General features: G+C 34.7%; 1 protein-coding gene across 1 annotated transcript in view; it reads left to right on the top strand.

Annotated features, from left to right (window-relative positions):
* Window positions 1–21,938, top strand: part of LOC149799640 (receptor-type tyrosine-protein phosphatase delta-like) — a 172,271-nt gene that overhangs the window by 129,289 nt on the left and 21,044 nt on the right. The window contains exons 14-19 of the mRNA XM_089958980.1: window positions 640–818; window positions 8,813–8,927; window positions 12,053–12,247; window positions 13,035–13,130; window positions 17,816–17,991; window positions 21,149–21,275. Coding sequence (XP_089815106.1) covers window positions 640–818; window positions 8,813–8,927; window positions 12,053–12,247; window positions 13,035–13,130; window positions 17,816–17,991; window positions 21,149–21,275 — 888 coding nt within the window. The remainder of the gene's footprint in view (window positions 1–639; window positions 819–8,812; window positions 8,928–12,052; window positions 12,248–13,034; window positions 13,131–17,815; window positions 17,992–21,148; window positions 21,276–21,938) is intronic.

The following is a 21,938-nucleotide window of genomic DNA, read 5'->3' as shown; positions in this document are numbered from 1 at the left end:
TTAAGTAATAGACTGTTTTGGACATGTTTGTAACCCGATGTCCCTATTGCTGTATTTTCCATAGAGTTAATTATGCCACATTTACCAAAAATGAGAAGGAACAAGAGAAAAGGTTCTTTCAGTGTCCTAAAGGAAATACATGAGGGAGATAATCTATCTATACTGAAAATATAAGGCACATATTGTTTGGTTATGTATTGTTTTTATACTAATACAAGAAGTAGATTAGAAATAACAATGCATGTAAGTAATCCTTGATCCCAGATATTTAGTAGGGGTGAAATGATTCAACAGTGGATCGATTTGTTGAGAATTTTTCATTTTGATATATTAGTACTAAAAGTTGAACTTGATTCAAAATGATGTACACCTTATAAAAGTTAGCTTTATTCTTTAATGTCCATAAATAATTGTTAATGAGTGCTGCTTTATTCTTAATGTGTATTGATATTTAACAAATCATAGGCTGTGCACCATATTAATATCAGTACATGTGTATTGTTTCACCCTTAATTATTAGATAGACTGAGCCATCTGTTTGTTATAATCAATCATGTATTCATGTGCTTTTGAACACAGATGAATCAATCAGTCATCATAATACCTAGATATGCAGTTATAGTGTATTTCTCATTTCAGGGCCAAGTTCTCCACCTCTCAATCTAACAGCCCACAGTGTGGAGAGTGACAAAATTGAGATCAGTTGGCAAGCTCCCCCACAAGACACCATTAATGGAAATCTACAGGGCTATGAGATTCAGTATGAAATCGTGGGAGAAAACATAATCATTCCAATCACGATAGATGGAAGTAAAGAGGTGGGCAACACTGTACACTGACTTCATCACAGAGTGATAGATACATGTTTTATGCTAAGTCTCTATGTTATGATAATTCTGTCAAATATCTTAGGAGTAGTTGAATAAGCAACAGTAGCAGTAGTAGTAGCAGTGGTGGTGGTAGTGGTGATGGGGGTGGTAGTAGAGGTATCAGATCATAGGCTGTGCACCATGTCACTATCCCTCCTGCAAAACAAAGTACTATCAAAACAAAGATGCATGTGAATACAGAAGCTGCTTTTAATTGGCTGAGATTTAATCTATTAATACAAGCTCATAAGTATTAGTGTATTTTTAGCATTCTGACCTACATAGAAATGAAAAGACCTCTGTCATGTATTGCATATAAAATATGCTAAAACAGTGTATAAGCAGTAATTTATACACAATAAAAATCAGGTCACAATACGTTTTTATCCATAATAAAATATATATGTTTGACCTCAAGGGAATCAGTGATGCTGCCAGGCTGCACAAGTGCACCAATCATGCAGACTATCTGTCTGTCACATGAATTGAAATAATTTATGTGTGAAAACTCTTGCAGTGAAACTCAAAACCCCACAAATAAAAATATACAATGTACAAATAACTAAACAAAATCTGACCATGTTATACTCCATAGTAAGATGTCTGCTGTTATCCTGTTCACCAATACGTTTTTTTTTTCAAATATGTTTTTTTAATGGTTTCTTTGTGTATTTCATACTTCACTGACCTTACTTAATTTTAAATGTTCATGCAACAATCACTGAACTTTCTGAGTCTCTGTAAGGATGAAAACCATACAGAAAAGACGCCGCAACCCACTTTTTACATTCTACTGACTTAGATTAAGTGTTTATGTATAGCTTATGATCACTTTTGATATTTTGCATGATGTGTATGTACTGACCTGTCTTGATATTTTTCATGCTGTGTATGTACTGACCTGTCTTGATTCATGAAAATAATATTACTTTTTTATAACCTCTACTTTCTCATTGCAAAAGTCTTTATGGCCCATATTTATGCTTGATTGACTTAACTTTTGTGTTCACTTCTCAGGTCTTTTTCATGCTAGAATCATTAAATTTGTAGTGATCTGCATCTTGGCTTGTGCCACACCCTTACAATAGATTCTCATTGTGACCTATCTATCATTTTTGACTGGCTTTGCTCAAGATATTTGCATATAGGTCACGTTTACATTACCGTTAGACATTCTGTCGGCATATTGTCCAACCTAAATAATGAATCTTGGTGAGTCTTAATAATTATCACACCGATGCTGCAAAAAGAAATATATGTGACCTATATTTCATGTTTCCATGACTTTATTGAAATTTGGTGTTGAAAGTTCTATTACAGTATATCCTGTCTTGAAAGACCACTGCTAGGTGAGACCACTGTCTTGAAAGACCACTGCTAGGTGAGACCACTGTCTTGAAAGACCATATTCTCAATGCACAGATTTATTGATTATAATTTGGTATTACCTGTTATAAGAGACCACTGTATTTAGACACCATACTTTTTGGCAGTCTTTCAAGATAGGTTCTACTGTATTTGGTGATGTTTCTATTATAATCATGATTTTTGATAATTGGGTACATATCTGTACTATACTACTATTCTGAGAGAGTCAAAGAAAGTCACTATGACCTACAGTTTAGGCTTTACTAACAAATGTTAGTTAGCTGTGTTCGCATCTTGCCAAAATAGATTTCTTTCTTGCCATATACATATATCATGGCTTACACAGAAGTCCCTTTCTGCCTAGTGCATTTGGAAGTAGAAATTAAGTCTTATTCAGTGGAAAACTTTTCCTATAAATTTATTTTAACATTTTCCAAGTTCCTTTGGTCTGACCTACCATTATATTTTCTCCTAAATTGCATATATGATAGGCTGTATGTTTCTCAGTTCAGCTTTATCTGCAAGTTGGAGGGAAGAAAGTAATAATTTCAAGCAAACTTGGAGAAGTATTTAATGTAAATATGTTGTGTTTAATTTGAACCTTTTTCTTTTGAAATAAGGACATTTAAGTTTGGAGTTTATTAAAAACAATTATGTGTATGTGCTATGTGAAAGATTTTAACAGACTTGTAATTGGAACCCATTGTGTGAAACTAATAATAATATTTGCTAAAAGCAAGTCAGTGCCATTATGTTTATGATATAGTGTGCACTCTTTATTGCCAAATATTGTTTGTGTTCGTAAAAAATAGTAACAAATTTTTATGGTCTTGCTAACATTAGTAACATAACTTAATACAGTGTTTTTACTCACACTATTAATCCTTTTCTTAAATTTTTCACACGTCCTTTAGTAACTTGCATACTCACTAAAGTTGTGGTCTATATTGTTGGACTTGGTTGTGCCTGAGTTTCAAGGGAGAGGTGTATTTGATTATTATTTTGTATAATCTTTAATTATCATAATTTTCTGGTGACAGAAAACGTGATAATTATTTTACTGACCCTCATTTTCTTTTGTATTGTTTTGTTTTGATTTTCCTTCACACCTTTTGCAGCTTCATGTTTGAGTTACACTGCATTGGAATAATTACAATTTATGTGGTTTGTCTTTTTGTCACTAAAAGCATTGCTGTGGGGTATATGTTTTATACACCTGGGTGGCAGAGTAGACTAAGGCACTCTAATTTACAGATCACTGACATCTCACCTGTCTGCATGGGATTGAGCCTTGGGCTTGGATAACATGGGTGTGTGAAAATGCTTGCCAGTAGTCTTCTGTGGGTCATTGTGCTAAAAAAATGACATTGAATCCATAACAACAGCAACAATTATACACCTGTTTTGAATTTATTGTTTGTCAGTCTTGTATCAGTTTCATTTCAGCACATTAACTCAGGTTGTCTACCTTCAGCTGTTATTAAGTTTTGTGAATGGCTTACACTTGGGGTAAGAAAGAATGCTGTCCATGTCACGGTCAAAAGGTCAGTTGTCAAGGTCACTGACTGAAGCAAGAAAAATGGTTTCTGCACAATAACTTCTACATCACAGGTCTGGATCAAACTTTGTAGATAGCTTACACTTCGGGCAAGGATAAAGCGTTTTGATCAAAGTGTCAAAATTCAAGGTCACTGTCACTGAAAGAAAAAAACATGGTTTGTGCATTTAAAAAATTCAGTCATTGACTAAGTACCTTCACTAACATTTGTGGATGATTTAATTGTTGTGTAAGAAAAATACATATTGATGGGGGTGTGGATCAAAGGTTAAAGTCACTGTCACCAAAGTAGACATTTTTTTTGCTTTATGACTCTAATTCTAGACTATGTCCCTTAGCTGAAGTTTATGAAAGGCTTGCATTTAAGGTATGGAAAAGACCTATTGCTTTTTGGGTCAAATAAGTCAAAGGTTAGGGTTCTTATGGCTCAAAGAAAAATGAGTTTTGCAGAATAACCTTTACACTAGATTAAATTCCCTGATTCAGCTTTGTGGATGCTTGGCATTTGGGTAATAAAGAAAACTAATATGTCAAATAAGAAAAAGTAGCTCTGCCTTATTATAGTGCACCTCATTACAATGCAGTTCCAGATATAACATGGTACCATTATGGACCCTGTGTCCAAAATTTTACCAGTTTACAACAGTGAGTTGGAAAAAAAAACGATATGAAGATTTGCATTTTATCATTATTTCCATTTCAAAACAGCTTTTTAACAAATTTTGTTAATTCATGTTACACTGCAGTTTGATATAATTTGCTATTGTTGGGATATGGTGTTTTGGTACACTACACTATTCTCAATGTTATCATGGATCAGATTAACAGTTTGGTCAGCAGTTATGGACCCCATGTACCACATTATAATGAGGGAAAGCTGTAATGATTTCTGCACATTAAGTTTAATTCAGTTTGCTTTTAAAAGAAATTTGTTGGCTGCTAAGTAATATTAGAGCTGTTTATTGCTATGACTTGATGTAATTTCAACAGAAAGTTCACATTAATGTGAGCCTCTGTTGAATGTTTCAATTATACTGGTAAGTTTAAAGTTTCTTTCCTTAAAGTTGGAGCATATCAGAGTTCTGTGCATTTATTAGACTCTCCAACTCAGTCACAGAAGCACTTGAAAATGCTTTATTGTGATATGTTTAGGCATCTGTCAGATTATAAGTGAGGTGACAAGTAAAAATAAAAGAGAGGGACTTATGATGACTCTGAGTAACAGATGAAAGTATCTTACACATGAAGGTATGCACCAAGTATTGTAAACTTGTGTCAGCCGATTCATGGAATCTGGCTTATATTGATAGGGGTAATGGTGGCATTCCTAATAAAGGATCAAGTATGATAGAAATGCAATCACATAAATACTTTGTGACACATTTAAAAATATTTGTGGTAGATCAGCTATCAGTTTTTGGAAGATACCCCCCTAAGGACAGGTAGCTAAAAATATGAACATGAATTTGAGGAACTAGTGATAAACATCTGTCAGAGTAAACAGGTTGCAGTACTGTAAAGTCAGGATAATATACTTAGACACATATTAGGATCCATGCTAGGGGGTGACTCATAATAGGTTTAAGAAACAAAAACAACAAATACGATAAAGCATTAAATACATTACAGTATGTGTGCCTTGTAACGATAAAGATTTATTGGTTACTGCATTTGTATAGGAAATTATGAACAAGTTTTGGGATAGACATGATTTATGTACAAAACCAAAAGTGCTGGCACGACCTTGGGAGTGCAGTATATCCTTCCGACAAAACGAGTTCCACATGAAATACATGAGATTTAAGAAGCTAGGGAGAAGCGTGTTGACATCTGCAGATGTGTTTCTGTTTCTGTCAATGAATGTTTGAAATCATAATTTGGGGAAAATATGAAGTCTTTCAATTGCAATTATCAAAAAGACGCTATGGAATTTAATGGTTATTTCATTTTGAATGCAGTAAGGAGGATGCAAGTGCACTTGTCATCGAAATTACAGCACAATTTCGAAATGTGTAATCCAGATGGAAAACCTATGACATATATGGCTCATGTAATTTAGATTTGCAGAATTAAGAAAATACATTTTGAGGAAATTCAGGATGTAAAACTGTAAGTATATTTTATTTTGCCATTCTTATCACCAGCTAAAGAAGAGAGTATATGACTTGTCACTTGTATGTTATTTGTAAGGACATGATCTTGCATCTATTATATAATGTAGCTAGCCTAAATCCGTAACATCGTATCAACACGGAATGTGCCAAAGCAGCTGGTATGTGGCAGTCCACGAAACATCTGTTTTAGTTCATTCAGAAACAAATTTAAACAACCACAATGTAAAGAGCCTCTTACGCGAGTGTACATGATTTGTGTACAAAACCAAAAGTGCTGGCGTCTGCGCCCATTGTTTGTTTGCAATAGAAAGTAGTTCCTTTATGCGCATGAAAGCTATATGTGTATTGTTGCACGAGTTCAGTATTGGGTAATATTGAATGATTCTGACAATGTAAATTAACGGGGGAAAAATGAGCATATAATAGTATAGGATCCATGCTAGGGGGTGACTCAGGCACAACAGTCATTCTCGTTTGTAATTTCACCTCAATGTCGTTAATAAAAATGGAGGCACAGGAGTCATTCTCCAGTCTAATTTAACATGCTCCAAAAATGAAATTCACATCACCTTATCATGATTTCATGCCATCCCCAACTCCCTTCTTTTAATACAGATCACATATTCAAAACAAACATTAGCTTTCTTAAAATCAATTTTTCCCATTAAGAGGAAGGTGGGGAGTTAAAAAAAGAGGAGTTGTGCTCTGTAGTCAGTTTCGTTGTTAATTGGATGATCATAAGGTGTCCTGGGTGTCCAAGTAATCTGAGAACTCATCTTTACAAATCACACATACCTATATCTGTACAAGTTTGAGTCTCACTTTGACGATTATGGATATGTGAGAAAGCATGCCAGTATCTTCCCATAGGTTAGTGGTTTTTCCCAGGAACTTCCTCCACCAGATAGACTGGCTGCCATTTATACAATATAATTTGCTGAGAAATGGTATTAAACCCCACAAAATAGGGATGACTTCATTGGCTGCCTGGAATTCTTAAAACAGTTGAAATTGGGATTTTGTTTTGTCCAATCACAAATGATGTTGTTTTTGAAATGTTATTTCTGATTGGCTGATAGTAAATACTCAGTTGTAAGCTCTAGTTTTATGATCTCCTGACCAGGTGCACATATATGGTATCACGGTACCAATTGTTTTTCCATATACCTCAATGCTAATGTTTTGTGAAATAAATATACTTTCTGTCCTACTTGGGCATGCATGTCACACACTGTCATATAGAACAATGCTAGATTGTCAATTTGACAATGACATAACCAGGTACTCCATTGCATTTAAGAGAGATAACTCTACTGGAACTAGACAGGGGTAAGAGTTATCTAGTCACAACAAGCACATTTTCAGCCATGTGTACCATATTTTAAAAAAATCATAAAAAATACAAAATATGATCTAGATAGAAATTAACACAAACTCACATGTTGCCAAGAGGCTCAACATTTTTTTAAGCCAAATAGAAAGTACAACTCTTACATAATGCACCAATCACAGCTAGTGTTGTTCTTTAATTCTGAATACAATGTTCCATACACCTTAAGCTCCGCCCACCTGGACTTGCGCAGTTGGTACCATTATACCATATAGTATTTATATTCAGCATCTTGCCTTGTCCATCAATAATTGCTTTCAATTATTCAGTAAAATTCATTTTTGAACAGATTATGTCTTAAAGTGGTATATAGGTTTATTGTCGAGCTTATGTCAGTGAGAAGAGAAACATTGCAGTCACTTTTCTTTTGGCATTTTTTGATAGTTTTTGTTAAAAATTTCAATTTTTATTTATTTTCAGAACCTCTTCATATATTCTTTTCATGCTTGGCATGAATTAGTTTGAAGACAGTACAGTTCTTTCTGTGACATGCTGCTTTCCTCTTTTACTATAGGGTCATGATCCCAGTCATAGAAGATAAGGATTTTTTTTTCTTCCTAAGCCCATTCATGGATTTCCTTCATACTTGATATATATTTATAGGAATCTAAGGCAATTAATTTGGTGACATGTACAGTCATAGAAAGTTTATTCTTTGCATGATTTCTTGCCTTTTTGGCTTTAAAGTCTTAAAAAATATTTGCATTGAGGTTTTGTTTTAAAGTTTTTTATTTAGCTATATTTTGTAAACCTTTGATGAATTATATTCAATATTGGGACAAATCATTTTGAAGCCAGAACAGTTTATTTGGGGGTGTCATGGTAGTGCAGTTGTTATCGTGTCAAATTCATAATCAAAGAGTTGTGGGTTCGATAACTACCCAGGACAGCCCAGGTCGGTTGCCTTGGTGTGTCCTTCTGAAAGGCACTTAACTCCCCATTACTTGGAATGTGTTAAAAGGAATGACAGGGGTAATAATCTGTTACAAGTGCCATTAAAACAAACAAAAAGCATGCAATTTATTTTGTGACATTCTCACTTAACCTTCAGGAGCTACGGTGGCTCAGTGGTTAGCATGCTGGACTTGTGAATGAAGTGGTGCAGGTTCGAATCCTATCATCAGACAAGACTGGGTCAGTTACTGTGTTGTGTCCTTGGTCAAACACTTGACTCCAGTTGCCTTTGACACCAAATAACCTACTTGTGTTGCAACACTATGGAACAAACAAAACCATATTGAAACTCAACCTTTAGAGCAGGGATAAAGGTCACACATTTGTTACTGCATCATGCTTTAATCTGGGCCTTAACCAGCAGGTCCTGACCTTTTTTCATCAAGATCTTAACATAAGGTTAGTTAGTAGCTATATCTGTGCATATCTCAGAGCTGTTTGGGGATTTGATTTTCCACCCAAAATGCTGTGTGTTGCAAAACACTTGTCTCTGCAGTTTTTATGCAACATCCCGAGGTCAGTATTTATCAAAACTAAATGATCTTTTATTTTTTTTCAGAGAGTGATTATCCAGGGAGTGCATCCATTTACAAACTACAAAATATCAGTGCAAGCTTTTAATGATGTTGACAAGGGTCCAGCATCCTTTACCTTTGTGAGAACTGCAGAAGGCGGTATGGCATCATCACTACATTTGTCTCTCTTTGCCAGTTTTGTTAGCTAACATGTCAGTAAAGTCAAGTGCACTTATGGTATGGCCCAGCATCCAGTGTCCATCATCCTTCATTACTTGTCCATTATGTGTCATCTGTCAGCATTGATTATTTTAAGCTTCTCCAGGACCAAAATATGGCATGGCTTTGATTGCAGCCTAATTGGAAAATATATTTTCATCTTCTCCAGAATGGATCATTTTCAAAGTTGGTAGGAATTTGTTTTAGCAAATCCAGTGTCAGAATTGTGTCAGAGGTGACTCTTCCAGCAGTCATGTGACTTCCTTAGCTACAAGTTGTGAAACCTATTTTATAGAAAATTGAAACCAGTTTAAATCACACTTGGTGAAGTGTTTCTTATGACATACATTATCAAAATTGTGTGACTCTCCTGACAGTTTCTTTTGGCTTCCATAACAATTATATAAAATACATATTTTCGGCTTATTTTTCAGAATAACTGAGCCCATAGAAATCAAACTTGGTAGGGATGTTTATTATGACATGCTCTAGCAAGTGTATGTTGGGATGGCTCCCCTAACAACTGGTGGTAAACTTATTTTGGACTTTTTTTCTCGAACAGCAGGGCTGATTTGAGTTAAACTTAGAACACTTGTTTGTTAGGGAAATATATATCTCTGTTAAAATTTTCCATGTGGGTGGCTCTCCTAACAAATGGTGTTGCTTCCATAGCAGAAATGTAGAAAACATATGTTCAGCTGCTTCTCTTGAATTACTGAGCCATTTTTAATCAAACTTGGTTGGAGTGTTACGTAGGAAATGCTGTCAAAATTTTGCCAGACATGTCTTCTTAAGCAATGATATGGTTTCCATAGTGAACTTATGATGTGACTCTGCATCACTCATGTGTCCTTTGTCTATTTCCATCAAATGTCAGGCCATCCATATCTGCAATTTTCAACTTGTGCAAAACCACTTGGCCAGATTGGATCAACCTTTACAGGAATGATTCTTTGTGCATGCTATTTATAAAACAGGTTCTAAAGGATCCATGCTGAACTTTATTTTTAGAGCAAAATGACCTCTTTCCCACCAGAATAGGATATTTTGGTGACATTGTTGGTAGAAGTAAGATAATAATGTAGAATTTTCAAAACAGTCATTTACAACAATATACAGCAACAAAAATAGCTCTTTGAACTTTGTCAGAATATTGATTTTTCTTAGTTTATTTCAGCAGAGTTGCAAAAAAATGAAAGTAGTCTACTTTTGAAAATGGGTTACAGTTCTCTAGGTATAGGTCATCTTTTTCTACAGGATGACCTACAAAATAAACTTGTTTACCATTACTAGCAATCTGGCTGTAAACCTCAGCAGCATAATAATTTGCTCATGATTGAGTTACAGATACATGGAATATCATTCACCTTAACCTTCAAGTGTAAATGTTCAGCAGGAATATCGCAGATTGAAATAAAATTGTATACATAAATAAACATTAAATTTGCACAAAAGTTAATCAGAAAGATTTTAAAAAATAAAAAAGGAATGTTATGAATAATATGATGAAAAAGTAAAGAGTACTCAACATGATAAATGTACATTTACATTACTTAGCAAAATCTTGCAAAACCTTATAATTAAGTTGAACTTTAAAAAAATGTTTGAACTTTAGGAGAATGGTTACACTGTTTCTTAAGAAGTTTGCTTTTCCAATGGTTTCTTAAGGAGTCTACTTTTCCATGGACATGACACCTGATTTATTAGGGGGCCTTCTTTTGTCAGGGCATGACACCTGGTTTATTAAGTGGTTTATTTTTCCAAGGGCATGACACATTGTTTATTTATGGGCTTACTTTTTCCATGGCATCACATATGGTTTATGGAGGGACGGACTTTTTCCAGGGCATGAAATGTGTATTATAGAGAATAATTTTTCCAAAACAAGTCACACAACAAATTAAGTGGCCTGCTTTTCTTAACGAATGATACATGGTTTGTTAAGGGGCATTCAGTTATTTCCCTCTATCTTGAACCATACCTTGTTGCAGTCACTCATCCTCCTGTTTGTAGTTTAATGTCCTGCAGCTGATAGGCAACTATGGCAGGGTCAGCTTGTTTTTTTATAAGATTAGACGGAAGATCAGTACCAAAATTTGATCATTATGATCCCGACTCTAGCATGCAGGTCAACTTCACTGTTGGGTGCCCCAGAATCATGTGAACAAACAAAATTTCTAGGCAGTCTATACATATGTATAATGTATACTGGGTTTGCTTTAAGTCTGCATGCACGCACACACACACACACACACACACACACACACACACACACACAGAGTAGTTTGTCCTAAATGAAAATGGTGTTGCTCAGATATCCTGTATGCTCACCTCAGCATCTTTCTTGAAACTCTTCTTATCACTATTCCTCCTTAATGACTGGTCACATAAACATGAGGATTTTACTAAAAGACTTCATATGATGTCAAGTTGGTCATAAATCAAAATGATACTGATGTCCAATATGGCCACTACACTAGTCCTCTTGAAAATGTTCTTATTCATAGTGCTTCTGGATGGAAAATCAATTCAGCCTGAGGTTGTAATCATTGAAATTCTTATCATATCTAGTTTGTTCTAAATGAAAATGGATGGATGGTCATACTGTATCAACATGGGGTTTTCACAAAAAGACTTCTTATGATATCAGGTTGGTACTAAAAGAAAATGGTGTGGGTCTGATAATCAGTATGGCTGGCATGGTGTCACCATGGAAATCTTGTGTTTGCTACTTCTACAAAATTAAATGTCATATTGACATCTTTATCTTTTTTTCACAAGACTAATTATGATATCTTGTTCTTCCAGAATGAATGCATATGTCATCATGGAGTTAATTTTCACCAAAAGTTTTCTTGAGGTACCTGGGTTGCCGTAAATGAAAATTATGCTGATGTTTGCATTGAGTGTGACTGCCACAATGGCTAATTTGAAAATATTTTCACTCAAGAATAGCCAAGATGGTTTTAACACTTTGCAGTTAAAAGAAGAAATAGTCTTGAATCCTTTTAAATTCTTTTTGGACAGTCAATCCTTTTAATGGACTCTTGTTTTTCTCTCGATAGTTCCTGAGAAACCGAGGATAATAAATGTCTCAAATAGACTTCCCACATCTTTTGTGGTAAACTGGGAGGCACCCAAGAAGATCAATGGAATACTGAATAGCTATCGTCTTAAGTGGAGTCATAACAACACACGCAAGACAAGAATCATCAATGGCCACCTAACAAACCCCATGTCCAAACTGTTAAGTGGTTTGGGTATGTTGTTTTATATAAAATGCAAAGAAATAAATTTGGTCAGTAAAATTTAAAATTAGTAAAGAAATGTTTCATATCTGCCATGGTTACCAATTTTATGCATAATAATTTTTTAAAATTTTGTGCAGACTTTTGAATATGTTTTTATAACCCAAATTTTTGTTTTATTAAAATTATTGAATTTTGTTATTTAGGTTTGCATTCATTATCTTTCAATGGTTATTACATTCCTTGAATTTTAAAATGTTAGTTTCTCTGAAAGTTCTTGAATTTGTTGAAAAATTCCTTGAATTGTTCCAAAAGGTCTCCTTGAATTTATCAGGGAAAAAATACAAAGTAAACTGAATAATATATGTCACTTTTTAAATTTAGAATTGCTGTTGATGTATTTCCCATGAATGATAAATAAGTAAAATGTGATAAAATTGGGAGGACCAAAAAGAAGCACAACACTTGTAGTTGCCAAGTGATCAATATCCCTTTGCTACTTTTGGCACAGTTAGGTGTTTTTCTTCTGCTTTTGCACCCATTTATGCTGTGGTAAAGAAAGTAGCACATGGAGAAAGTTTACTTTTCATAAGACAAATAATCCCATCAAACTTTTAAAGTTCCTTGAGAAAAAGCTCTCCAGAGCTGTACAACCTGTCTTTAATTCAATTAATAATTACCACAATATAATAATTATTTGCATTGAAGATAAATTGGAAGAAATTAGAGTAAAAGATTTTTTTCACAAGTGGATGTATTTTATTGATGCAGTACTTAGTCATTAAAATTTTGCTTTCAGAACCCTATACCAGATATCAACTTCGAGTTGCTGCATGTACTGGGGGAGGTAGCAGTAAATACAGTGATAAGTTCACTGCTTTCACTGATGTAGCTGGTAAGTTCCAAGTCATATACATTACTAAGAGTGACCAGTTCACTGCTTTCACTGATGTAGCAGGCAAGTTCCAAGTCCTATACATTACAAAGAGTGACCAGTTCACTGCTTTCACTGATGTAGCAAGTAACTTCCAAGTCCTATACACTGCACACATTAACAGAGAATAGAGTGACCAGTTCACTGCATTCTCACAGATCATTTTCTGGTGTCTTGTAGATCATACATGTGAGAGAAATGAAAGTTGAGGTGGGACCTTTATTACACTGTATTTCTAATTCATATACCTTGTTTACCTTCTAACAATGATTTTATTTTCAGTAATGTAATGAAAACTATGAGTGACTCTTTCTATATTTATTAAGTGATGTATACTAAAGTAAGTGTACAGTATATGTTGGTTTGGTTTGATTTGATTTACCATATATACTCATGTATAAATCCATTCATGTGTAAGCCAAAACTGAATAGATATAACATTAAAAAAAAAAGTGCATGACATGCACATAAGCCGACCCATTAGTCCAGCCATATTGTAAAATCTTTTATTGCTAGTCCATCTGAATAGGTAGATGGTTCTATTCACGTGGGATTTCAGTATGGGATTCAGGTTAAACATGTGATCATCTCTTCGGTGATCTACAATTACAATATACACCAGTGGTTACCTTGTCCCATGGATAAGCCAACCTTTTTCTTCCAGGCTTTTATTTTTCCTTAAAGAAGACTATAAAGATTTTAAGTTTACACCTTGGATAAGCCAACCTTTTTCCTTAAATTATTAAGCCTATATACCATAGATTATTTAATAGCTATATGGTGCCACTAGAACTAGAGCTAAGTGCTGATGCATTGAATGTCTCAATGTATATGGCTTACAACATTATTTGATATGAATGATCAGCTTGAAAACAATGATAATAGAAAAAATGTTGGAAACTTGGCTAAAAGTGAAGTAATCCAGGAAGGCAAAAAGCAAAATGTAGACTGCTGGTCCTTATTTGGATCTGTTATTTCCCACCATAAAAGGGACAAAATAAGAGAGATGCAGATTTTAGTTGTAAACATTGTTTAATTGTCATTAATAATTGGAGCCTGTTGAGTTCAGCATCCCTTACATCTTTAGCTCAATTAATTTTTTATATAAGCATTTGGAAATATAGATAAAATTACCAAATTTGTTTTATGCATGAATGATTCAGCAACAGTATATCAACATACAGAGTAACTCTCTATCATTTGATATATGCAGAAAAGGAGTCATGTTAGTTGCTGTGTTAGGGAAGAGAGGCTATATTTGATGCAGGACTGAGCAGTTATCTGAGGTTTTGTGGGCCATAGGTAGACAAACATGGTCTGTGTCATATAGTTTTTATTAAATTATTTTATATATTTCCACCTAATATTTGTTTATGATAGGATTTGTCTATTATGTAAATGATGTTTGTTTACTTATGGGATGTCTGAGAGAAAATATGCTCTTACCACTATCAAGGGCCACTGTTCCACAATATTGGACATGTTCTGACATCATGGAATGTTGGCCAGCACAGGGACCTGTCTGACCTTCTCAAGAATCTTAACTTGTCTTGACCTTAGTCCATATTAAATCTTCTGTGGGCTTTGAAGTGGTTGAATACAGTGATATTTTAAACCAGTGCTGAGAATTACCTTGATTCATCTATAGTACAGACCTCTACTTGGGTGGCCTTGAGTGGCTGAGTGGTCTAATGCACTCTCCGTTATGGATCACTGCCATCTCACCGCTGCCTGCGGTGGTTCGAGTCTCAGATTCAGCCAATGTGAGTGTGTGAGAAAGCTTGCCAGTAGCTTCTCGTGGGTCGGTGGTTCTTTCTGGGGTTTTCCTGGGTTCTTTCTCCACCATTAATACTGGCCGCCATGTATAGCCTATCATGTGCTGAAATATGGCATTAAACCCCACTACAACAACAACAACCACCTCCACTTGGCATAGCAACATTAGGCTGGATCAGTGGGATGTGTGCCTCATCAGTTGATAAGAGCTATTGGCAGTTCTGACATGACAGTTGGAGTTCACTCACAATGGCCTCTAATTTCCTTGCCAAGTACAGACTTCCATTGATGAGTAATCACTCCTTTTTCTTTGGAATGCTATTTTACAGCAGACATGGGACCGAAGTAAACAGAGCTAATCACAAGAGGTTGAACTTGGTTTTTCTTCTTGTTGCTTTAAGATGAAGGCACAAAGTTTCTGCCCAAGTTTTGTCTTGCCTGCATGCAGTAGATTATGCTTATGAGAAACAAACTCAAGACCTGGAGTGCATTAATGGCTCATGAGATTAGAGTGGTTACCATTATCATAGCATTTAAGTGCAGTTGAGCCTTACTGACATCATCCAAGCCATGGGATGGAGAGCAGAGACATTTTCTGGCTTTTGCTAAAGAGACCTTTCATCATTAATGGTTTAGTTTGTCCCGGTTATACTTTTATCATCAGCAAAATGAGCTATTTTTCCCCGAGTTATTCAGCAGCTTCATAGCAATTTGGATTACAATATTTCGACTGAATATGCAGGAGTGAAAGTATTTCTCCAAGCTGCATAAATGCATAAACCAATATGCCAACCTTAGCACACATCACTCATGAGATTCAAATCTGCTTCATGTACTTAATTGACTGAAAAAGGTCCAGCTCACCGGTAATAGGATTATACTCGCTTTTATCTCATACCTGTTCTCCTTTGGCATTGTCACTGGCATAAAATAACATTTCTTTCTTAATATTTACCTAATCCTAATATAGGCACACCCTCCAAAGCCCCCCCAACCCCAGTTACATCTCTGTAAGAGCATGCATGTTAGATTTATTAGTAACTGATGAATGGATAGGATTTGGCATCAATCCATATATACAAGGGGATACAACTCTTATCTGACCTTCACCTTTGGAAGCAGTTGACAGCACTTTTATTGCTAATGTAAGCTTTGAAGGGCAGAATTTAAGAGGTGCAGGATGTAACCTAAGATACTATGGTCAGTCAAGCATTATTGAAGAAACATATTGTTTCAAAAAGTAGTTTCTGACCTTTATCCAACAAAGGGTTCATTATATTGTTGGACAAAGGTGGGTGGCAAATAAACAAGATAGGACTTTTAGGGTGTGTTTGTAAATGTATACATAAGTTAAAGAGAAAGAAACGAGGACAAGGTTAAACATTAAATGGGGAGAACAAAATACATATATTTTGATATAAATGGTCTTTAATGAGAGAATAGCAGAAGGTGAGGGACAAGCCATTTAATTTTTTTTGTGGTGGGGCCTGGGACAATTCTTTAAAAAGAATGTCCAACCTCCAGGCCTGACCCCAATAACTGGTCAGTTCCTCAGAGAATGAAAAAAAATGATTTTTATTTTGTTTTTTAGTGTAAACAGATGGAGGGAAAGGTAATACCATTATTTGATTAGATGTTTGTCAATCAAGATAAAATGGAAGCTAGGAAGAAAACAATTTGAATACAGATTAATGACGTAAAGCACCATTGATTGTATTCAGTCATCATAGTGTAGTCTGTGATACTGTAGTGTATCACATGAAGTTATACCACATTGCTGCCTTTGTTCAATCAAGCATTAAGGTTCAGTAGATTGAGAAAACAAACCCCATATGGCATAACAGTACCCTTCCTTGGCTTCCATATGCCTGCCTTGCTAGCTAGGCATTGCTGTGGTCTAATGGCATGACATTCCTCCTCCCTGACTGCCTTGCTAGCTGGGTCATTGGTATGGCATGGTGGCCTGACAGTCCACTTCCCTGACTGCCAGATGTCTGCCTTACTAGCTAGGTATTGCTGTGGTCTAATGGCATGACAGTCCACTTCCCAGACTGCCTTGTTAGTTAGACATTGGTATGGCATGGTGGCATGACAGTCCATTTCCCTGATTGCCAGATTCCTGCCTTACTAGCTAGGTTAATGCTGTGATCTAATGGCACAAAAATCGTTCCCTTGATTGCCGTAAAATGCTAGACCAATGCTATAATCTAATGGCATAACAATCCACTTCCCTGACTACCAGATGCTTTCCTTGGTAAATTGGTCGTTGCTGTTTTCAAATGGAATGACAATCCACTTCTCTGACTGCCAGATAATGAGTCCATTTTGCATTAGATTGAGGTATACAGTGTTTCAATTACAACATCGTAATTAGAAATCAGATTTACCACATTGAGAAGACTTTATTTACTATCTTAATATTACTGTTTGGTAAGAAGATTTGTAATTTAATGAATGCTGAATAAAGGCAGTTAGACAGAAATTATATCTAGCAGTGTAGGTGAGGGTGGAGAGTTTGCTAGAGGTGACCAAAGCTATGATATATATATATATATTGTGTTGATTGAACAAAACATGATTTGATTTATTATGTTCATAAACAAATATTCTCAATTCTTGTTGTCTGAACATGTCACATGCTTAACAGTAATACAACATATTGATTCGTGATAGAATTTCAACTCTGCAAAATGTATTATTATTATTATTATTATTATTATTATTATTTTGTAGGGATGGGGATAAAGGTGGATCATGGTATGAAAGTAATGAAACAGGCCACTTTACACCAAATAATATGATATTTCACAGTTCAGTGAAATAGTATTTTGAACTAAACAAAATTCTGGAATTATATATTATTTTTCCAGGTCCTGAGGAACCCAATATCACAAACTATACTGTAATTGATTCTCACAGCATCTATATAGCATGGGAAAAACCCAAGACATTCTACAAGAGTGTAAACCGTTATTTTATTCACTACTGGGACCCAAAACATTCTAACAACCATGGAGAATTGATTGTTGATGGGGAAGAGACTGAGGTAAGATACTGTACATGAATATTCTGAATGTGGAAATGTCTGCATTAGGTTTTATTTGTATTACTTTTGTAGTCCGGTAAAAAATTGCAAAATTTGTACTGTGTGGAAAGGACTGTGATAAGAGCTGATTTGGACCACTTTCAGTTTGTGACCAACTTTTCATGGGTAGGAAGAGTGACTCAGTTCCTGTCAAATATGCATGCATTATTGATCTTTGGTCATCATTTGTAAAATGACCTGACCTAAAATATTGCTATGTCCTTGATTCCTTCACCTTAGGCATAATAACAAAGCAAAATACCTGTATAGAAAACTAATTAAACCAAATAACATTCACATGTTTATGTAATTAAAATTTGGTTCATAATTTATTTAAGTATTTGTTTTTTTATTTATTTATCATCACCACTGATGCTATCATCATTTTAAAAAAGGTGTGTTCTATGTGGTCATATCCAGTTGTAAGATAAACAGTGAGTTTTGGAATCAGTAAAAAGTGTATTCTCGCACACATCATTCTACACATTGTTGTCAGGAGATCCCAAAACTGCATACATTGAATTATCTGTTTCATTTATGAGGGTCAGGGTAAGAGATGAATCAATTTCATTTCAGTATGATTTACGGTATCTCAATTAAAATTTTAATATCTTACAGTTGGTTTTCTAGTTTTATTGGTGCTTCATATATTTTCTTATGCTAATGCAGCCCTCCCAAGCAAATAAAGGTGTTAACAGTTATTTGTTTTAGCACTAAATGCTTGAACATGGTCAGCTTACTGAAACAGAAGTTAGACAATAATGGTCTCCCCATGGATATAGGCATTGGTTCAAAATTCATTTGTCAGTTTTGTCATGAATACATGATATGCTCATTCTAAAGTTTGAACAATATATCCCATCTTTTATTCATTTATTTTGATCCCTATTCAATAGAACTTACATTCTACCTTGGTGCTGTTCTTCACAGAATTTTAAGAAATGAATGATCATTTATTCTCAGAACTAAAGCGCATTCCTGTAATTCTTTCTAGCATTTATTCCAGTTCATTGCATTGGTATCATTGGAAGCTTAATGTACACACAAAAAACAAATGGATTCTATCAGTCTGTCATGAATTTTAGTATTTAGCTAAAATATCTTAAAAAATAATCATATTGTTTCTAAATATTCTCTTCTTGAACATGTCAGGTGTCAACAAAACATTAATTTTAACATTATTACTGATACATATACAGTCAAACTCACAATTACCACTGGTCGCCCCAAGTACTGAGTGGTCTTAAAAGCACTGACCATTATAGATCACTGCCATATCACCTATGTCTGCATGGGTTTAGGTCTTGGGTTCGGCCAATGTGGGCATGTGAGAAAGCTTGCCAGTAGCTTCTCGTGTGTCAGTGGTTCTTTCCAGGGTTTTCCCGGGTTCTTCACAAACCATTTATACTGGCCGCCATGTATAGCCTATCTTGTGCTGAAAAATGGTGTGAAACTCTACAACAACAGCAACAACAATTGTCACTTCCATTTAATCTAGATATAACTCCATTCATAATTCTACTTGAAACCAAAATTTGACTTAACTAGATTTCCAATTATTCAGATGACACCTAGGTTTCCTAAATGGGATCATATACTTTACACTTTATTGTACCTTAGGCAAACAAAATATGTTTCCTATTGTACTGGTTTTAAAACTAGGGTAGGTAGGTAGGCTTTTTTATATAAATGTAATATATATTATAATGATTAGTATATATAAGGTACTAAGTGCTTCAAAGTACTGGGCTCAATTAGATGCTCAAATCATTTTCAGGAATTATTTGTAAAATTATTTTTTAAAAATATTTTCTTTTTCCATGGAGGAAGAAAGTGGTAGGTTCAACAATAAGAAACAGGGATAGTTGGCCGACTGGAAACACACATTTTGCTTAGTTTTTTTAAAGCCCCCACCCCATTTCTGAAGTTTCATCTTGATCTGGTCTTGTCGATGTGTCCATGCATTTTTCTGACCATCTTGAGATTTCAGAGAAGCTTGTTAGTACATAAACTACAACAACCTACTCAAACACAATTTGGAAGGAATATTGTCCTGATATGTAGATGATCTGAATATTGTCCTTATATGTAGATGATCTGAATATTGTCCTTATATGTAGATGATCTGATTAGATTTTTGGGCCAAAAAGCCATTTTTTCGGGGGGGGGGGGGCTTTTTGTTTTGAAAATTTGTGGAACATTTTTGACAAAACCCATATTAGTACAAGTTAAACAAAAATTGCTAAAGTTAGATCAATGAAGTGTGGATATCATGTTTGCATTTATATGTGGATGACCTGATCAGATTTTCATGCCATTATAACAGCATTTCTTTTTCTTTCAATTATTTAATTTTTGGTGTGGACTAGACATTTTGGTTTGCATTGGGGCTATATGTGTTTTAAAAACAAATCTAGTTCATGCATCTGAAATATTTCATAAAAACTAAAATCATGATGCCACTTTTTATATCATAATCTGGTTTTTGTATCATATCATAATCTGGTTTTTGTATCATAATCTAGTTCTTTACAACATAATTTGATTCTTTACTTCATAATATGGTTCTCATGCTACATGTCTGCGGCATGATGCCCCAGTGCTAGACATCACTATAAACTGCCACATCGTAGCGATATGACTGAAAAATTGTTAAAGCTACGTTAAAAATAAAAATCACATCACATCACATCATAATATGGATCTTTACAGTAAAATCTGGTTCTTTACTTCATCAGGTTGTTTATGCCATAATCTGGCTTCTTACAGCATAATCTGGTTCTTTACATTATAATCTTGTTTTTTACTACATAGTGTTGTTTGTTTTACCTTATAATCTAGTTCTTTACATCATAATCTGGTTATTTACTTCATAATATGGTTCTTTACTTTATAATCTGGTTATTTATGTCATCATCTGGCTTTTTACTTCTTGAACTGGTTCTTTACAGCATAATCTTGTTTTCTTGTAGCATAATAGGCTTTTTACATTATATTCTGGTTCTTTGCATAACAGTATGGTTCTTTACATCGTAATCTAGTTCTTGACATTACAAAACTGATATGAATGGGATGGTTCATTTCATGTTATGGTATTTTTGTCTTCTTTTTTCCACAGAAATTAATAACAGGTTTGAGGACTAACTGTAGCTACATGCTGAAAGTTGCTGGTGTTACTGAAAGTATATTCTCCCAGTCTTATTATGTTGGAAAATTTTCTGAGCCAGTTGTGTTTGAACTTGCTGGTAAGTTTAGTCTAATTATTTTGCCATTTTAATGTAAAGTCTGCTTTGTAATAATTTTTTAGCTTGACAGGTTTCAAATGACGAAATAATAGAATAATAGACAAAAAGAGCTTATGGGATGGTCTTTTGTATGTTGTCTGTCCATCTGTCTGCTTGCACACGTTTGGTATCCATACTCTTCCTAAACTACATGAGGAATTGCCATGAAATATTATATACATATTCATCCCATGGTCTTGTTGATTCTAAATGAAAATGGTGCTGCTGGGACATACAATAAGGTCATGACAGCAGCCATCTTAAAAAACTTGTAATTGCTACTCCTCCTGAATGGATTATCTTATCATTATGAATGTTTCATTAAAAGACTTAATATCTGTTTGGTCCTAAATGAAACTGGTACTGATCTGATGTCCAATATGGCCACCACAGCAACCATTTTGAAAATCTTGGTATTAAATGGATGGTTGTATCAACAGGGGCTTTTCATAAGAAGATTTGATATGATGTCTAACCTTCTTGAAAATCTTGTTATCACTACTCCTACTGAATGGAAGTCATATTGACATGGTGGTTTTACCAGAAGACTTGTTATGATGTTTAGTTGTTCTGAAATGAAAATGGTGCCAATCTGTTGGCTAATATGGCTGCCATTCTGATAAT

Source organism: Sinohyriopsis cumingii, chromosome 5 (genome assembly GCF_028554795.1).
Source record: "Sinohyriopsis cumingii isolate HCF-2022 chromosome 5, ASM2855479v2, whole genome shotgun sequence".
NCBI lineage: Eukaryota > Metazoa > Mollusca > Bivalvia > Unionida > Unionidae > Sinohyriopsis > Sinohyriopsis cumingii.
The sequence above is the reverse complement of the archived record's forward strand: the minus strand, read 5'-3'. Positions and strand labels throughout refer to the sequence as shown.